The sequence below is a fragment of the Erythranthe guttata genome, chromosome 2, assembly GCF_056151865.1.
Source record: "Erythranthe guttata isolate IM_541 chromosome 2, IM_541, whole genome shotgun sequence".
In the NCBI taxonomy this organism is placed as follows: Eukaryota; Viridiplantae; Streptophyta; class Magnoliopsida; order Lamiales; family Phrymaceae; genus Erythranthe; species Erythranthe guttata.
The window spans coordinates 17,960,639-17,978,460 of NC_142534.1; the positions used below are offsets into that span (position 1 = coordinate 17,960,639).

The 17,822-nt window shown below is 38.9% G+C and overlaps 5 protein-coding genes across 5 annotated transcripts; 1 reads left to right on the forward strand and 4 right to left on the reverse strand.

Annotated features, from left to right (window-relative positions):
- Positions 1 to 384: 384 nt before the first annotated feature.
- On the reverse strand, positions 385 to 5,923 carry LOC105963908 (uncharacterized). The gene is made up of 5 exons (XM_012988397.2): positions 3,009 to 5,923; positions 2,183 to 2,826; positions 1,887 to 2,096; positions 1,495 to 1,709; positions 385 to 1,404 (listed from the first exon to the last, which is right to left on the reverse strand). The coding sequence occupies exons 1-5, from the start codon at positions 5,533 to 5,535 to the stop codon at positions 1,365 to 1,367; spliced, it is 3,636 nt and encodes a 1,211-aa protein (XP_012843851.2). The 5' UTR covers positions 5,536 to 5,923; the 3' UTR covers positions 385 to 1,364.
- LOC105963909 (uncharacterized) lies at positions 442 to 1,387 on the forward strand. Its single transcript, XM_012988398.2, has one exon. The coding sequence runs from the start codon at positions 442 to 444 to the stop codon at positions 1,075 to 1,077; it is 636 nt and encodes a 211-aa protein (XP_012843852.2). The 3' UTR covers positions 1,078 to 1,387.
- A 409-nt stretch (positions 5,924 to 6,332) lies between the features above and the next one.
- Positions 6,333 to 9,179, reverse strand: LOC105963910 (Protein with RING/U-box and TRAF-like domain). Its single transcript, XM_012988399.2, has 3 exons — positions 8,627 to 9,179; positions 7,736 to 8,122; positions 6,333 to 6,943 (listed from the first exon to the last, which is right to left on the reverse strand). The coding sequence occupies exons 1-3, from the start codon at positions 8,825 to 8,827 to the stop codon at positions 6,581 to 6,583; spliced, it is 951 nt and encodes a 316-aa protein (XP_012843853.1). The 5' UTR covers positions 8,828 to 9,179; the 3' UTR covers positions 6,333 to 6,580.
- Positions 9,180 to 9,908: 729 nt separating this feature from the next.
- LOC105963911 (ENTH/VHS protein) lies at positions 9,909 to 12,884 on the reverse strand. Its single transcript, XM_012988400.2, has 2 exons — positions 12,539 to 12,884; positions 9,909 to 11,850 (listed from the first exon to the last, which is right to left on the reverse strand). The coding sequence occupies exons 1-2, from the start codon at positions 12,722 to 12,724 to the stop codon at positions 10,060 to 10,062; spliced, it is 1,977 nt and encodes a 658-aa protein (XP_012843854.1). The 5' UTR covers positions 12,725 to 12,884; the 3' UTR covers positions 9,909 to 10,059.
- A 1,172-nt stretch (positions 12,885 to 14,056) lies between these two features.
- Positions 14,057 to 16,548, reverse strand: LOC105963912 (Eukaryotic aspartyl protease family protein). Its single transcript, XM_012988401.2, has one exon. The coding sequence runs from the start codon at positions 15,644 to 15,646 to the stop codon at positions 14,228 to 14,230; it is 1,419 nt and encodes a 472-aa protein (XP_012843855.2). The 5' UTR covers positions 15,647 to 16,548; the 3' UTR covers positions 14,057 to 14,227.
- Between the last annotated feature and the right edge of the window lie 1,274 nt (positions 16,549 to 17,822).

The window sequence follows — 17,822 nt, forward strand, 5'->3', positions numbered from 1 at the left end:
AACGGGGCCTTACTCTTTTGAAACAATTTAAAGACATCTAATGACAGTCTTAAAGCAAACTATATAAATATATATATAACTTGATGCTTAATTCACTTCAAATGCAATTATACCACATGCTCAATTATTTATTATCATTAACTATGATGAAATTATTTGGTCTGGCATATAACAAAACCATGATTTCATTAGAAAACACTTGACCAAAAAACTGGGTTCAATTTCAGGATTCTCTCACCAAAAGGACCAATAAAGATGACGTGGCAAAATACTATCATGCGCTTCTTTTTCTTCTTTTGTTGATAAAAAGTAGCAGCAAATGAGTAAAATTGGAGTTGATACCAAAACCCACTAACAATTTCTGTCTTTTTGTTTCTCTCTCTATCTCTCTCTCTCTCTCTCTCTCTCTCTCTCTCTGGTTGTGTTACCTTTGCTGAAGAAATGAACGAACCCCAATTTCTTCACAGATCTGACGATCGCCATCCCTACGCTTACAAAACCAAATCCAGGAGCGGCCGTACTAATTTAGCTTCGTGCGTGGTGGCCACCGTGTTCCTGCTCGCCGTCGCCGTCGCCGCAGTCGCCGTCTACTTCTTCCTCTTCAAGCCCAAACCTCCTGTAATCGCCGTCAACGCCGTCCAGTTCCCGACATTCTCCGTCACAAACGGCACCGTCGACTTCGAGTTCTTCCAGTACGTCACCGTGACGAACCCTAACCGCGACGAGTTCTCGCACTACGACAGCTCGCTGCAGCTGGTCTACTCCGGCGAACCGGTCGGGACCGTCTTCATCCCCGCCGGGAGAATCGGAGGCGGCGCCAGGCAGAAAATGTCCGCGAAGTTCGATTTGCAGAAGTACCCCCTGCCGGCGCCGGAGAGAGCCGCGATCGGCGGCGTAAATGACGGATCGACCGTCGGCGGCGTGGCGCCGGCGGACACGATGGAGATAGAGACGCGGATGAAGCTGGTGGGGAGGGTTAGGGTGCTGAAGGTGTTCATGCACCGAGTGGAGAGTAGAGTCAAGTGCGGGGTGTCGATTGAGGTCACGCGCGGTACTGTTTTGGGTTTCCGATGCTGATACCGTCATAATGACGTTGCTCATTAATTAATCAACGCCTTAGTTAATTTTCTAATGAAAATAGATTGTGTATATAAATTTTCAAGTCCGATTTAAGAGATTGTTAAAGCGCACGGAAAAAAAAAAAATTTAATTACTACGTGCCATTTCAATCTGTACAAGTGTTGTTCTTTGCACTTGATTTAAGGAATATATTTCAATGTAATGATACTACTAGTTTCACCAAAAATGATTGACCAAGAATGTAGACAAGTGAGCTCAAAAATTGTGTTTCAAGCAGCACTTTTTCACGGTGTAATACGTTTTTTCTTCGATTTTCGCCTCTTCCTGCAACAGAAATTGAAAAACCCACCATTTATTATTAAAGAAAACAATATTACCAGTCAAAACGGAAAAAAAAAAAAAATCGAATTTTACCTCTTGGTCGATTTGCTGACGCCGAATACTCCCTTCATCAATGCATCTATATTAACCGAACGGCCCTTGGTGATTTTATCATGGTATATCTTACTACCTATTTCTTCAATAGATTCTTCTACTTCTTCCAATGTCTGGTCTATATTGAGCTTCACTTGACCCTTTCTTATAACAGTCACACTGAACCCATTTGCTTTTGCTTCGCGGAAAGCATCCTACAATCACAATCAAACGATATATAAACAGTACTTCAAATTGTGGATTAGGACATAAATCATACTCATTCTGAAAAACGATTCACTACTGATACCTTAGACCAATGAATATTTCGGATTAATAACATAGTATATGAGAGACAAAATACAATAATTATGGACTAATCAAATCATCACCTTGGGTGGTCGAGCAACAACAAAGGCGTTTCCGATTCCCAGCATTTCCATGTGAGCTTGTACGATGTAGCAAAAGTTCTTGCACTCACTAGCATCTTCAAAAGCAACTACATGGTATTGCTTTGGATCCAATTCAAGATCAGAAGCCATCTCTAATGAATAGAAACCGACTTTCTGCTCCCCGTTTTCGACCGTGTACAATTCTATACACTGAAAAAGCCATAAAACAAGATACTCAACAATACTTTCAAGATACGGAAATGAGATAAAAATTAAGTCTACAGTTCATTGTATACCAGTACAAAGGGAAGGTCTAGCCACCATAAATAATCTTCTTCCTTTTCGTCTGTGTATTCACTGTACTTGCTCACAACAGCTTGGGGTCCATACAGTTCCATTTCCCTTTTCACTTTTTCGAGTTTTTGTTTGATGAACTTTTGACCCTTTTCGGGGACTCTGTTCATTAGATCAGCAGCTTCTTGTATTTCTTTCTCTGTGATCCAACGGTCCAAATCCTTCCCCATATCCTTCATTACGGATTTGACTTCTGGATCTGTTTCTGCATTATAAGATTCGACGAACCCTTGTGACCATTTCTTTGTGTGCTGCCAGTACTCCCTTCCTGATTTTTTGCCTGCCCTAAGAGAGCCATCACTACCTTGTATAACGGTCTTTGAAGATGCTAAATTATCTTTGTGAAGTTCTTTACTTGTAGTGGCATCTGTGGCGGCAGGAATATTCCCGTTGGAAGAAGAATCTTTTGATTCATGAACGGAATCTTTTCCAGTTTTATTTGAGGTAAATGATTTCTTAAGGCCTTCAGCTACATTTGCCTTTCTTTGTTCCATAAAGTTGTTCAGAAATTCGGGATTCTTTTCTGCAGGCGGGACTTTCCACCGAGGCATGACTTTCTCGGGAGCATCAAACAAGCTAATGCCATCTGTAGAGCATGAATAGTGAATAAGAATTTTGAACTTATATACTGATTGAAGGAATCAAAGCCAAGAGACTCTAATATGTAAATGTAGATTTTAACCTTATTATTTGATATACTTGACAGAAACATTTAATTGGTTTGATCATTCGTAAAACGAATTAATCCATGAGGAAAATCTTTTTTACCTGCTCCGTAATCAAGGTTTTCGATGTTGGAATGAAGATATTCATGCAAGTTCTGCAGCTTTTGATTTTCTTGATCAACTTTCTTCTCAAGGCCACTAAAGAATGCACATTTATCTTCTTCGTCCATAAGATGAAACGGATCTCTTCCCGACAGCTCATTGTCTCTCACTTTGAATACTATCTCTCTGAGCTTTTCATCTTTCATCCAATCAAGTTCACTTTCAGCACCATCAGATGCAATCATCAATTCAGTTTCTTGATCTGCTTTCTCCCTTGCAACTAGGTAATTGTTTCTGAAGCCCACTCCCATCTTCTCCATAATGGGTTCAAATTCATGAAAATTCTTTTCTATCCAGTTTTCCTTTTTCACCGACGCCCCTAGATCTGCAGTTCTATCCTTAACTTCGTCAACAGATGTACTTTCAGGCACTTGAAGACCTATCAATACTTCTTCTTTTTCAGTAACTTCAGAATTATGCTTCTTAAGTGGAGTCGATACTTCTTCTTTCTGAATCAAGCCTTCGTCAAATTCAGTAGATATAGACTCTGGCTTGCCCCGTACAGAAGAAGATATTTCATTTTTGTAATTAAAGTTCTCCTGGCTTGCACTAATATCTGTTTCTTTTATCTCACGAATCTTGAGTTCAGATATTCCAGCATCTTTATCCAAATCAGCATTTCCTTCCGTTGTTCCACGGTAATTTTCAGAAGGATCTGAAAGATCATGTATTCCACTTATCGAGGAAGATTCATATGTCTCGTTAGTTGAATCTAAGATCTGATTTGTGGTACCAGATGCTCCATTTGTACTGGGCATGGTAACAGCAAAATCAGTCAGTTCATTATTTCTAACTTCATGCTTTTGGTTCACCTCCAGTTTGTCATGCTTACTCGAGAGATACTCCCTGGCTTCCTTAGCTGATTTTATGATTCTTAACTTTTTTCTCGAAGAATTTTCATATGGGCCCGATTGACTGCCAGGACCTTCCGAGTGTAGGTTAGCTTCACTCAAATCCGAGGATTTTGAAACCAATTTTGTGTTAACTTCCGGTCTCCAGTTTTCAGTACTGTCAGGAATGTCATGAAACGATGTCTCACTTTTCTCATGTAAAGCTTCGTTCTCAGACTGTCCAATATCATCATTCGTTTCATCAGAATCACTACTAGATATCTCTTTCTGAAAAAGAAAGTCGTTTTGTGGACTTTCACTATGTGTAGACAACTCTTTCAACGCTTGAGAATCCTCGCCATCACTATAATCACCATCGCTATCATCAGACAAAACATCTCTTTTCTCACTTTCTCGTGCAAGCCTAGCCATTGCCCTGATTTCTTCGATTTTCTCTTTGAATTCCTTAGTTTGCTCACCACTATACTCCACCGTTTCCAGTTCACTTTTCGACCCCTTGGCCTTAAAAATGGTACTCACAAGTTCTTCCTTATCAAGCTGAGGCCTCTTAAAAGGCATAATTTTCGGCTCGACCGGATCCTGAACCACTTCCACACTACCTTTCACTACCTTCTCTTTCTCCTTTCTAGCTTTTATTTTCCTTCTCAGCATCTCCTTCTCCAAACTTGTGTACTCTTCTTTACTATCTTTGCCAATATTGAACAGCCCCCTAAATGACCAAACCATAACTAAGCCACATAAAACTAAGACCCCGACTTTCGACATTCTTGGTAATAAACCTGGTTTTATCGTGACACCCCGAATTGCCTTTGTAAGACGCGATTCAGTTTCACCACCAGACGGCAAAAACTTGGCTACGGAACTGTTCTTCGGAATCACATTACTCCCACTCTCCATTTCTCTTGCCAAGTCTTTCGCAAAAGATGTCTTAAAATTAAATTCAGACAAGTCCTCAGACTCGTTACTCGACTGTGGATCAACTCGAGTTCGCCTCAGAATTTCATCCTCGTTGACAACTACTCTTTCCACCTTACCTTCACTGTCCTGAAACACAGTAAATATAGGGCCACTCCCTATCCCCCAAAATTCAGAATCTTTCTTATACTGGTCAACCCAACTCTCCAACTTATTCCACATAACAGATTCACCAAATTTCCTTTTCCTCAAATCCATTTCGGATTCCTCAACACCATCGCTACAATCATTATCAATACTGCTCCCCTCGAGATTCTTCTTCATATCTCCACTAGAACTATCAAAATTTGAATCATTATCAACCCTAATTTTATCGAGATTCGAGTTCATTTCATCAGAAATATCAACGTTTGAATCAACTTTATCAAAATTAGAGGTTTGAAGGTCCCTCACCTGCTGGTGGTGTTGTTGACTGAGTTTCTTCCTCAGATAATTCTGGCGGTTAGTAGGTCTGCGAGAATGAGCTGAAATTTGGAAATTCCTGGACGGAATAGAGCGGAATAAATAGCGAGAAAATTGGGGATGGGAACGAGGGTTTCCTGATTTGGGTATAGTTAGCCTCGAAGGGCTTTTCCATGTAAGAAACTGAATTGCAGGAGAAATCTGAGGATTGGTTGAGATTGTGGAGCTCAAAAACTCCATCGCTACGAAGCTTACAGCAAAGGTATTCACATGCAGGAGCAAACACAGAGAGAGAAGAGAGGAGAAGAGAGAGGAGAGAGAGAAAGAAGAGAGAGAGAGAGAGGGGTTAAGCGGTGGTTTGGTAGCTAGCCTAAAACCCCTTTGGCCTTGGCCCTGGAGAAGACGCTGATAACTGATAGTTCCGAATTTTGCATTTATATATGCTTATAATAATATTCGGGTTTTAGCTCGTAAATCTCTTACAACTACTATACTTTCGACACTTCCGATTTCTAATTTTTCATTCCGGATTTTCGAAAACGAAACTGGAATTAGTGTTTCGTTTCCGAAAATAATTAGAAATTTCCCAAAATTTTGATAAACCCGATGGATCAGTACAAATTCCACTGAAATTTTGATTGGTCAGTTTCCACTCCTATAAGTGATCCTATAAGTGAAGAGGCGGTTGCAGCAAGTGAGTCTGTGTTCGTAATGGTCACGCGATCGAGTTTGTCAATGGCAGAGCCAGCATAGGGCCAAGGGGGCCATGGCCCCCAAACATTTCATAAATCCCTATTATTTTAAATAAAAATATTAAAAACAAATCGCATAATAACATTAACGGCCCCCTCTAGAATTTTTTCAATCCATTCGGCCATCCCAGACTTAAAAATCTAAATCCGCTAATAGAATCAATCACACATAATTAATCTAGTGTAGTTTACGTTTCTCGTATAATAAAAAGAGAGGAGAAGAGGAAGAAACAGATCACCGAGTCATGGATATTATTACCAGAGAACCTTAAAAGATCAAGAAAATCTTAGAAAAGTAGCTATGAGAGTACGATTGATTACATACAATTTGTTCTTACATTATCAGCACTACAAATGAATATAAGCTCACAAATTTGATCATAAGCTCCACACATACACTTCAACAATGTCTGAACCTTATCGTTACTAACTAATCACACATTTCCTTTTTTTCCATAAAAAAATTACATCACCCCGAAAAGGAAAAAAAAAAAGAATCTCGAAAACGAAAAAAAACCCGAAGAAGCAAAGCGTTAGCTGCAGAAATTGGGTATGCAAGCTCCGCCATCAGGGTTTTGTTGTTCCTTCCAGATTCGGCCCGTCACTCTAAGCTTAAGCTCTTTCCTATCTCCGCCGGAAAAGAAGAGAGCCATATTTCTCTGTATAATAAGTCCATCGTGGCTATCTCTAACTTTTCTGTGACTATCTCTAACGCTTCGAGGCGTACCTTCCCATATAAGTTTCCTTCCGTTTCCACCTACTTCCAAACTGTAGCTGTAATTACGAGCATCCATTTCGTCTCCCATGAACCGAAGAAACGCCATATAAACGGGGGCCATTCCGAGTTGGAAAGCTTCGAAGTGCAGGCAAAAATACTGCCCAAAGCAATGGAACACCTGTACATAGCAAAAATTATAGCATTTATACATAGTTGTAGTAGATATCTTGAGCATGTGAATGGTGAAGACTGAATAAGATAACTAGGCCTCGTTTCGTTGGGGAGATTAGCCATGACTTTTAGGGAGATTATTTTATTGGTTCTCGTAAGATTGCATACTCTTATCATGGCTAATCTTATCTTAGGAACCAAACGTGGCCTTAAAGTAAACAACAAGCATTTGGTGATCACCTAACTCCTCCCATGAGAGGAAAAAGGGAATAGTAAGATATCCAGCAATATATACTTCCTAGGCCTCGTTTGGGAACATTGATATAACTTGATAGGACTATAATCAAGATGTATCAAATGTTTGGAGTTTTGTTTTCAGGCCCGTGATTAAAAAACGGCTCGGAATTTAATCAAGCATATGAATGACTTATTTTTTAATTTTTAATCATGGGCTTGAAACATAAACCTCGTATATTTGACAAAACTTGATTATATTGTCTATCAATGCCTTATTTGGTTGCCAAGATAAAATTAAAGAATTTAATGAAAACCCAAACCATGGAAGGTCCAATAAATAATCTCCCTAAAAGGAAAGATAAGTCAGCCAAGATAAAATCACACTTCCGGGTCGACCCAGAAAACTATTGGGTTTATGAAACAAAGTTCAAGTTACTTAATTAATCATGGCTAATCTCCCCAACCAAACAAGGCCTTAAAAAGATAACTAAAAATGCTCTAGAACATTTCAAGATTGAGCTAATATTAATATACGAAAAAAGAAAAGGAAAAAAATACTCACAGTTAGCATCCATGTGGCATTCTCCACATCTCGTGGGTTCGATTTAACATAGCGATGATTAAAAGTGCATCCAGAATGCATGTCCACTTTGTGATCATCTCTCAAGTGAGCAACTAAGTATGGAATATCTCCAACAACCGAGCACTCCGAGCCAGCATAGGGACAGCTGTACGGCCTAAAATTACAAGCCGCCTCGTGTTTCAACTTGCTGTAATAAGGGAATATCTCTGGGCATCCAAGGGAGCAATACTTGCACGGGAGTTCGAGTGACTCGGCCACTTTTTCTAGGGCTAAACACCGTATGTCACCGAGTTCTTGTCTGCATGTCGGACATCTGTTGTGGACCCTCACTTTGCATGTAGAACATAGTGTATGCCCGTTGTGGCACTGTCGTAATTAACCTTTTTTATGTTAGACCAGAAACAGAAAATATGAAATACAGCAAAGTTTCGAAAGCATTTTCATTGATCAAACTAATTATTTTGTATATTATACCACACAATGACAATGCCTTTGTAAAGGGTTTATCCAAATGCCAATTTAGAAGAATCAGTCAGTGAGAAAACAATAATATGTAAAGGTAAGTTTCTATATTTGCAGCTATTTAGTAAAATCAAAGAAACAGAAAAGGGGGAAAAAAAAGGATAATTTGGTCAACCATACAAATTAGGGTAAAATAGCTACAAATAACAATTCCTCAAATCCCAATTACTTCATCAGCACTTGCCCAAAATAAAAATTCAACCTAAAAATAAGTAGAACAAAATAAACTACTGATGAAAAGGTACAACCTTTGAACAAACAAACAAACAAACCCTAAAGATGGGATCTTGACACCCATTTGTCCAAAAAAAAAAAAAAAAGAGGAGAGAGAGAGAGAGAGAAGAAAACCTGATGGATGGGAGGGTACATAGAATTGGTACAAACAGGGCATTCTAGAAGCTCATGAACACTTGTGGTGGGATTATTGGTGTTAATATTATTATGAGATGATTTTGTTGAAGATGAAAATTGAGAAAATGGATTTGGGTGAGAGATCTCTTCATCGTCCATACCATCAGTTGATGATACACATTCAATGCTGGATTCCATTCTTCAATAAATATTAAATTAAATTATTAAAAAAATAGGATATATATATATTTCTCTTCCTTCCTTCCTTCCTTGCTTCCTGATTTTTCTGTACCTAATGTTGTTTGTGTTTTGGAGGTTTGTGAGGGAGAAATTATGAGGAATTTTCCTCAATGAATTTCAAAGAATTTTTTCTGGATTTTTTTTTTTTTTTTAATTTAAATGATTGTGGAAGGTGAACAGGGAGAAAAGAGGGTTCTCAAATGAAGGTGCTTTTCTTGATGGGAGCCTTTTCTCTTTTCTTTCGTGATGATTCTTTTTTTTTTTTTTTTTTTTTTTTTTTTTTTTTTTTTTTACCTTTTTTTTCTTCTTTTTTTATTTAAATTTATATATTCCTTTAATAGTGGAGAGAGAGGATGTGTAGGAACTAGGAGTAGATAGATTAGGGACCTTCTTTTCTTTTCACACCATAGTATTATGTAATATGGAAGCTTCAATTTCTTCACGTTTCTGTATTTTTCGAGCCCTTTCGTATCCGAGACTTTAGTACACATGTCAGACGTTTTATGGGCTATTTTATAATTTTTGATAAATTAGGAACATTTTTTAATAGTAAATCTTTAGATATTTTCATTACTTCCCTAATTAATTACATGATTTATTGATCAACTAAGAATTGATAGTTGATAATAATAATAATTTTGAATATATTTGTATGGAATTAAAAAAAAAATCATATATAAATAAAAACTTATATATGTTTATATAACACAATTATAAATATAATATACTTTAGTATTTATACGTTTCCCCCAAGTTCCCGTATCCCCATTTTTCGAATATGCCGTATCGCCGTTTCCATGTCGGTACTACGTAGCTGGCCATCAATAAATTCCATTTCCATATTGAAGATTAATTGCAATTCATATTAGTGGTTGAGCTATAATTTATAAATATGTAAATTAACTGAATATTTAAATTATAATAGAGTTTTTTTTTTGTTTTTTTGGGGATGAAAAATGTAATTCTATATTAAATTATAAATTATTAATCAACACAGAGCAAACATATGTGGCCATCACCTTTATTAGTCGAAAGAATATAAGTATTAAAATTGTTTTATATATTCATCAAATAGTATAAGGCATCATTCTTTAGTCCCACAAACATTTTAATATTCTCAGATAAGACTCAAAAGAGTTGGTTCCTTTGTTACTGACACGTGTCTTTTTTTTTTCATGTAATAATATAATCTACCATTGATTTGGAAATGCTTCCCTGTAATTGGCCTCCTCTGCAACTGTCAACTGTCTAATGGTAGCATCCCTTGCATGAGAGTTCAATAGCCTCTGACTTAATCTGTCTTTAGCAGTTTCTTTCTTCTTCAGCATTGATGCAAGTGTTTGTTTCTTGCTTTTACTACTCGAAGAAGAAGATCTCGCCACGTCACCCATTTGCGTATCTTCCCCAATATGAGACGATCTCGAAGTCGAAGCTATAGCTGCATCTCTCATTACAGCTACGTTGTGTTCGCGTACTTTTGCAAGCCTTGCTTTCTTCAAGGCCTGTTTGTCCAATTCTCTCTTCTTTGCTTCTTCGCTGTCTCTTCCTCGAACATTCTTAACAGCTTGCTTTAGTAGCTGATCCATTACACGACTGTCCGAATCTTGACTCGGTTCTTCAACGAGGTTCTGCAGAGCTGTCTCTTCTGTTGTGGAGCTTTCGTTAATTGGGTTTCCTTCTTCATCCCTCGGTACAATGAGGCCGTGAAATGGACAAACTCTTAAATCTTTTCTTTGGCAAAGCCCGCCTTTTCTCAAAGGTGCTCTACATGGCTTAATTTCAACAGGATCTTCTTCGTAAACAGATGCTCGAACATTCAGTTCCGCGATTTTGTCTGCTGGTATAACCGCATCTTGGTCAACTCTACCCCAGTGAGCATCGAGATCCAATCCTCTCTGGTTAGCCAAAACATCCCTTTTTGAACCCCAGTTGTCTAGGAAAGAACCCCAGTTAAGAAGTGGAGCTTCAGTCATAAGCTTACTCCGTAATGGGTTTGATTTACTTCCACTATGATTATTCTTTTTCTCTTTTCCTTTCGGCAAACTACTAATACGTTCCTCTGTGTTTATCGGATTATTGTCAGTCGATGCAGACGGTGCATCGCTGGTTTTCGAACATGTTGGACTAGATTTTCCTTTTTCGAATGTTTCTACAATACCATCTTCCCATGTATTTTCTTCATCAGCACTTGCAATATTAGGAAGATCACAACCTGATTCTTCACATTTGACTCTTGTTGATTGAATGAGATTTCTTATGTCTATGAGATTTTTCAAAGCAGAGTCCCTGAATCTGTTATCGGTCGCATCGACCCTTATAAGAACAGAAATCCATTCCTGTACTGCAGCAAGATGTCTAGTGACTAGAACCTTGTAAAACTCCCTCAGAGCATCAAAAACAACTTTGTTTTCGCTGTTTTCTCGAACCTTTTCCCCTTCTTTCAAAGAATCAAGACGGATCTGTCTTAATTCTGAGTTACGAAACTCTTCCATATCTTCGTTATCAACAGGAACCAGTGGCATATCCTCATCATTGGTCCTAAGTATTTCTAGACATTCGTCAATTTCATCAGTGTTTGTCTGTATTTCCTCTTTTATAGACGAAAAATTTGCCTTCAAGAATTCAAATTTTTTCAGCAAGATCTCTTTTGTTCTCATCTCTCTTTCCCTTCTCTCTTGTTGAGCACGGGCTGCATTGGCTTGTAGGTTAGGAAACTGGAAACGAAGGGTGTTCTTGAGGTAGTCATACCCTAATCGGAGCTGTCTGTAATGAATACCAAATGATTCATTCCATTTTTCTAAAAACTCGATTGCCTTTGAACGCAGAACGGATGCAACAGAAGCAGGAGCAGGGAGCGGATGAGTTCTTCTAAACCCAATACTTAAGCTAAGTAACTGGTCTAGGTTCTCAACAAGAAGACTTCTGAAAAGCTTTGAGCGCATGAAAAGTTCATCTATTATGAGAAGTGCAAGATACCTTACCTACAAAACATAGTTCAACAAGTATTGTACCATCAGCCTCAATTTATTGACAGAACTAAGATAAAAGATAAAAAAATCCCACACAGCAGCAAGAGAAGAACATTTGCACGATTCGAAAATAAAAGACCATCTAGAAATCACAAGGAAATATCTCCGTTTGAGAAAGAAGCAATAATAAATCAATTCTATACACTTAGGCATCCACATGAGCATTCTACATAATAAAGCCTTGATTTTTTCCAAGAAAAAAAAAACCATTGTACTAATATAAGCAATGTTATATCAACAATTCATTATAGCATTAAAATTGGCCAGCCTTTCATTGAGAAAAACTGTTTGATACTGAAATTGAATGTGTTTGATTAATTCATTATCGACTTAATCAAGCTTCTGGAAATTAACTTTGATTTTTAGATAATCACTCAGAAATTCTATAGGCCAAATGATAATAGTTTATCCTTAGTTATTGTGTTTGATGGTGATTATTGTTAGGTGCCAGTTATGATGATTATCAATTTATCATGATTCTAAAAGGTCCCAAATCCTACATCAAACATACAGTTAACGGTAACATTCTGCACCAATCTTAAAACCTAAATTCCATGGTGCTTTAGGAACCAAAAAATATCGAGTGCAAAACAGAACAGAAATTAAAATCGAATGTTCGTAATCAGAGTATCGAACAAACCTGAGAATGGTCACGTTTCATGAGAGACGTTAGGGTTTGGGCGGCCAACCGGAGCTCCGAATCGGAGTAACGAACCGTGAATTTAATCGCCTTGAGGAGGCGAGGATCCACCTCCGCCGCCGTGGAGTCGACGGCCTTTTCTATTAAACCCACCACCACCACCTTCTTCTCCCTTTCTTCCTCCATTATCACTCTCCCCGATTTAAACAAGCTTTTCTGGGTTTCTGTTTTTTTTGACTTTGGCTTAGCTCGACCTGAAATTACAATAACGTCCTTAGCAAGTTTCGGAACAATATGTTTATTGTATCAAGGCGATTAATGTAATTTCATGTGTGCGGATAAGCATAGGCCTGTGAAACGTGAAAGCCACAGATGCTTCATTTTGATTGGTGTATTTTGCAGCTTTGGGCTTCTTACTGGGCTGCATCTCGTAAATAAATGGGCTAATTTGTAATTAACCACTTAGAATTTAGTAAACGAGTTTAATATATATTTTTCCATATCAATTAATTAATATAAGAATTAATTTAGATTAGGTGTCTAGCTAAGCCAGGAATGTTTTTTTAGACATGTTGTAAATGGAGCATTTTCCGGTGGGTTGTTGTACAACGTTAATGAACTTTACAGGCGAGATGATGTGGTGTCTTAAAGAATAAATTTAATCATTTTCTTTTAAAAGTGGTTAATTAGTTGGGTTCATATTATATATGTGTTTCAATGAATTGTGCAGATTTGCACATGTAATGCGGGACATGCATGCTGCCACATGGTAGACAAATTAGAATTATCACATATGAATTATGGGTAAATTACTGCCACCCCTAAACTAATGTCAAATTACGAAACTCCCCCTCATGTTTTGATAATTACAACTATGAACTTTTTACATGTCCACCCTTGTGGTGTCGAATTTAGTGAAATCTTCTACATTATGTGAAATATTCTCAAGTTTGTCGAGCTCCGCATTTTAAAGCAAGATGATTATAAAATATATTTTTTGGCTTGTATATATAAACTCAAAACGAGTACAAAGTAGATAATATTCCACGAATATTATCCAATTTGTAAAATTATGTTGAATTTGACATCAGAATGATAGATGTGTACAAAATTTATAATTGAGAAATAGTCGTAATTACCCAAACGTGAGGGTTTTTTTTATAATTTAACCTTACCCTAGACCCCATAATTTTTCTTCTTAGTATTTTTGTTCACACGTGATATTAAAAGAAAAACAATTAATGTATTCATAATTATAAAAAAAAAAAAAAAAAAAAAAAAAAAAAAAAAAAGTAGAAAATATGGAGAAGGCGCCGAAAGATAAATGCAGGGGAACAAAATAATGTGTGCGCGCGTGAGAGAGAGACTACTGCAACAAGCATGTGGATGCAGGCCCCCATCCCACGCTCTCTCTGTGTTGAATCACCGCAACTCGCGCCCCTGATTTTGTCACTTCCCAGATTTATCATGCTAATTCTATGAATTTAATTCATTTTAATTTTATTTATATGTCCTAAAATGTGATCAATTTTGAAGCACACATGATAAACCAATTTATAGGACATAGTTCAACAGACAACATCTGACCTTGTATTTTTCAATTTTTTTTTATCTGCCTATGTCAGAATATCCAACAAAAAAAAATAATGAAAAATATTAAAGACATTATATTTAAAAGAAAAACATGATTTAGGCACATCCATTGGCAGTGAACCCGACCCGGTTACTAGCCAAATCAAACACAACCCGGAAACCCTGCTGCTGGATGTTCCCAATTATGGATAACCCGCTCATCGTACCCGCAAAAGCGAAACAGAACTTCCCATTACTATCCACCGGAATCAAGTAATTCGACGCCGGCAGTGACACGTCAGCCCCGGTGAAGTGCATCACCACCGTCGGCACCTTCACCTCCGTCTTCCCTGACAGATCGAAACACGTGTCGAACAGGGAGAAATCCGGACCCCGCTTCAGATTCGAAGCCCCGGCCCTAAACGCATCCCTCAGCGCCACGTAGGCGGGTCGGTTCAATCGGGTCACGGATGTGCCTGAATCGACTATCACGCCGCCGTTGCCGGAGGCGTCGAGCTTGAAGAGCGACGCCGTAATACCCGGGACGCGGGCCCCGCCGACGGACATACCGTTTAAGCCGACGTAGTAGAATGTGTCCAGCTTTGGATTTGTTAGCAGAGGGGTAAAAACGGCTTTTCGCGAAACCGCCGATTCGCCGAACAGAAGCGACGAGGGTTTGGAAGATGCTGACCTGTCAACCAAACAGTAGGAGAATTTTTTCCCGAACCGGCGGCCGGCTTGAGTCGGAAAAGACAATTTACCCCGGCCGAGGCCTAATAAACCGCCGGCGCCGACGAACAAACCCTCGTTGTCGTGCCCGCAGCCTAGGGCGATGTTTTTCACCCTCCTCCTTCGAAACGTCAGCGTTTCGGTGGAAAAATCTCCGACGGTAAACGAGCCGTCGCCGTAGGAGACCTGGTAGAGGCATTTCCGCTGGCTGCCGCAGCCGGGGGAGTCGAGGCGGCGGCAGAGGGGGGATCCGCAGGCGACGCCGGAGAATGTCTTGGATTTCTTCGGGTCGAAAACCGGGTCGGATTGGGTGTAGCATTTCCTGCAGGGTGAGCACTGGATCCAGACGACGTCGCTTCCCGTGTCGAGCACCATGTAAACATACTTCGCCGGCGTGCCGACGCCTAGGCGCGTGAAGTACTCGCCGCTGCCGTGAGCGAGTCCGGAAATCACGGAGCTGCTGAAACCGTGCGGCTTGCCGGAGACGTTGGTTGGAGCGGCAGCGGCGAGAGTAGACAGTGCTTCGACCCTAACAACGTCGCGGCGGAGACGGAGTTGGAAGAGGGATTCCGGGGTAGAAATGGAAGAAGGAGACAGATTGTCGACATGGTGTAAGTTCAAGGAGAAATCGGTTTCAGATTCCGACGGAGTTCCGATCACCTGAGACTCCTGTTGAGAGGCCCAGGAGATTGTTTGAGGTTGGGGGAGAGATGTAAGGACTAAAGTCTGATATTGAAGAGGAGAGGAGAAAGAAACGGAGAGGAAAAATGAAAGAAAAATGGCGACGGAAACTGGTATTCCGGCCATTGTAGTTTTCTATAGAGAGAGAGAGAGAGAGATAGAGAGGAGAGAGAAATGGAGTTTCGAAGGTTTATGGGGAGTATAAATAACGAGGGGCAGTGTGTGAAAAGGTGTGAAGTATTTGAATTGGAAATGTTGATTTCGTTCTGCATTTTGTTTGGAAGTATGTATTTGTTTGTATTTTACTGTAGGAGAAAAAGATGTACCATCGTTATCTCATAACTGAATAAATAACATTTTAATTTAATGATTAAGCCATTTTCTTGCAGAAATATAAAACCATATGAAAACCAAACAGTTTTTCTTTAACTAAAACATGATAAAAATATATTTACCTCTAGAATCACTGAAAATGTGAAAATGAAATTAGAAATTTAACAAAAGGAGTTTTAAGAGTTTATTCCTTTTTTTTTTTCTTTTTTCTACTAAACATAAAGGCCCTTCATACACGATACGAGTGGGACCGAAACATGGGTGTCTTTCACCAATGAGCGTGTTCCCAATTTTTGTTTCATATACGGTGGTACTATTGGGCACGGGGAGAAGAAGTGTGAACTTCGATACGAGGGGGTTTCATTGACCTGGGCGGGTAGTTACCCTACGGTAGCTGGCTCTGAGTGTCGGCGAACAACGAAGGGAATCACACTGGTCTTCCACTGCAAGCTATTAGGACTCCATTGGCTAATATTCTGAGCAGCCAGCATCTCGAAACACCCCATGGGCCCAGCACATTCGAGTTCTCGGTGCCGGTGAACCAAGTTATTGCAACGAATTTTACCACATTGAGGAAGTAAAACCAACCAATTAAAGACGTGGGTGAGTCGCTCTTGATTAACAACGCGGTGTTGGTTCAATCGGAAAATAGGGAATTATTACTATTGAGACATATGGTCAAGGTGCTGAATTCGAAACCTAAAAACGAAGAGTGATGAAAATGTGGACCTCGACAGCCATAGAGAGTGATTAAAAAACCCCAATTATTTCTTTGAGATGACGATTATGTTTCAACGGTGGAAGCTGCTCTTAGCAGCTCCGCCGGGACCAATGGGTTGCCTATTTTGGAAGGGGTAGGGCGGCCGCTGACAGTTCAAGCGATCATCTACAGCCCCCATGTTGGTCCATGGAGACTATATGAACACAATCATTCAAGATATTCCACATAATTTAGTAGATTCTACTAAATTTAACACTGCAATGGTGGATCAGTAAGAAGATTCATAATTAAGGGATAGTTGTAATTACCCAAACAACAGATAGGAGTTTCCGTAATTTGATCTTGCATCCGTAATTTACCATTTTATTAATGATTATTTATTTATTTATTGGGATATATCTACGAAAGCCTCAACCGATTTTCTCACAGCACGAATTTACTTTTGTATTAATGGAAATATATACAGAAAGACATAAGCATTTAACTTTGCCCCACCTACATCACTTAAATTATTTCACTTTTTCAACTACATTTAGGAACAGCCAGACCTACTGATAAAAAAAGAGCCACTAAATTGACCATGAATTTCAACTTAGTCATTTATTGCCAACTGTTGCCCCTAGTTATTCTTCTGAGATATACATTATAGTGGTTTGGTATACATTGGCTTTAATACTTGGATTTCTTTTTCATTCATCTCACATTATATCTACCAAACCAACCTTTCTTTCCTTCATATTTCAAACAACCTCTATAAATTAATACATACGGGACTACATCCATTAATTTATTGAAATATTAAATTATCGAACTAATAATTTAATACGTTTTAACCGAGTCGGGACTGAAAGGAATTATTAAGCGAGGTTACTTGTCGAGATGGGAACACACACTTTACAAGCAGACAATGTACTTTAAGAAGGGGCTTAGTGTAACATCATAATTGATGTCCAAAAACATGTGGGCCTGAAAGGGCAAAGCAAAAGGGGCCAATTTGCTGGAAAGATAATTGGTTTATAGTCTAAAGAAGTGTTCTATCACAAAAGAAAATTCGAATTGGAGTCACCTTAGTCTGTAAGCTTTGAAACAAGATGTCTTGTGTCACACTTCTCATCACAAGAAGTGGGGAAAAGATAAGACCACCTTAGTAGTCACTCAAAAGTCAAAACATGCACTAAAAACCTTCAATCACGCGAAGAAAATTCGATAATTTTCAAATGAGATGAGCCAGATAAAATTATTTACCGG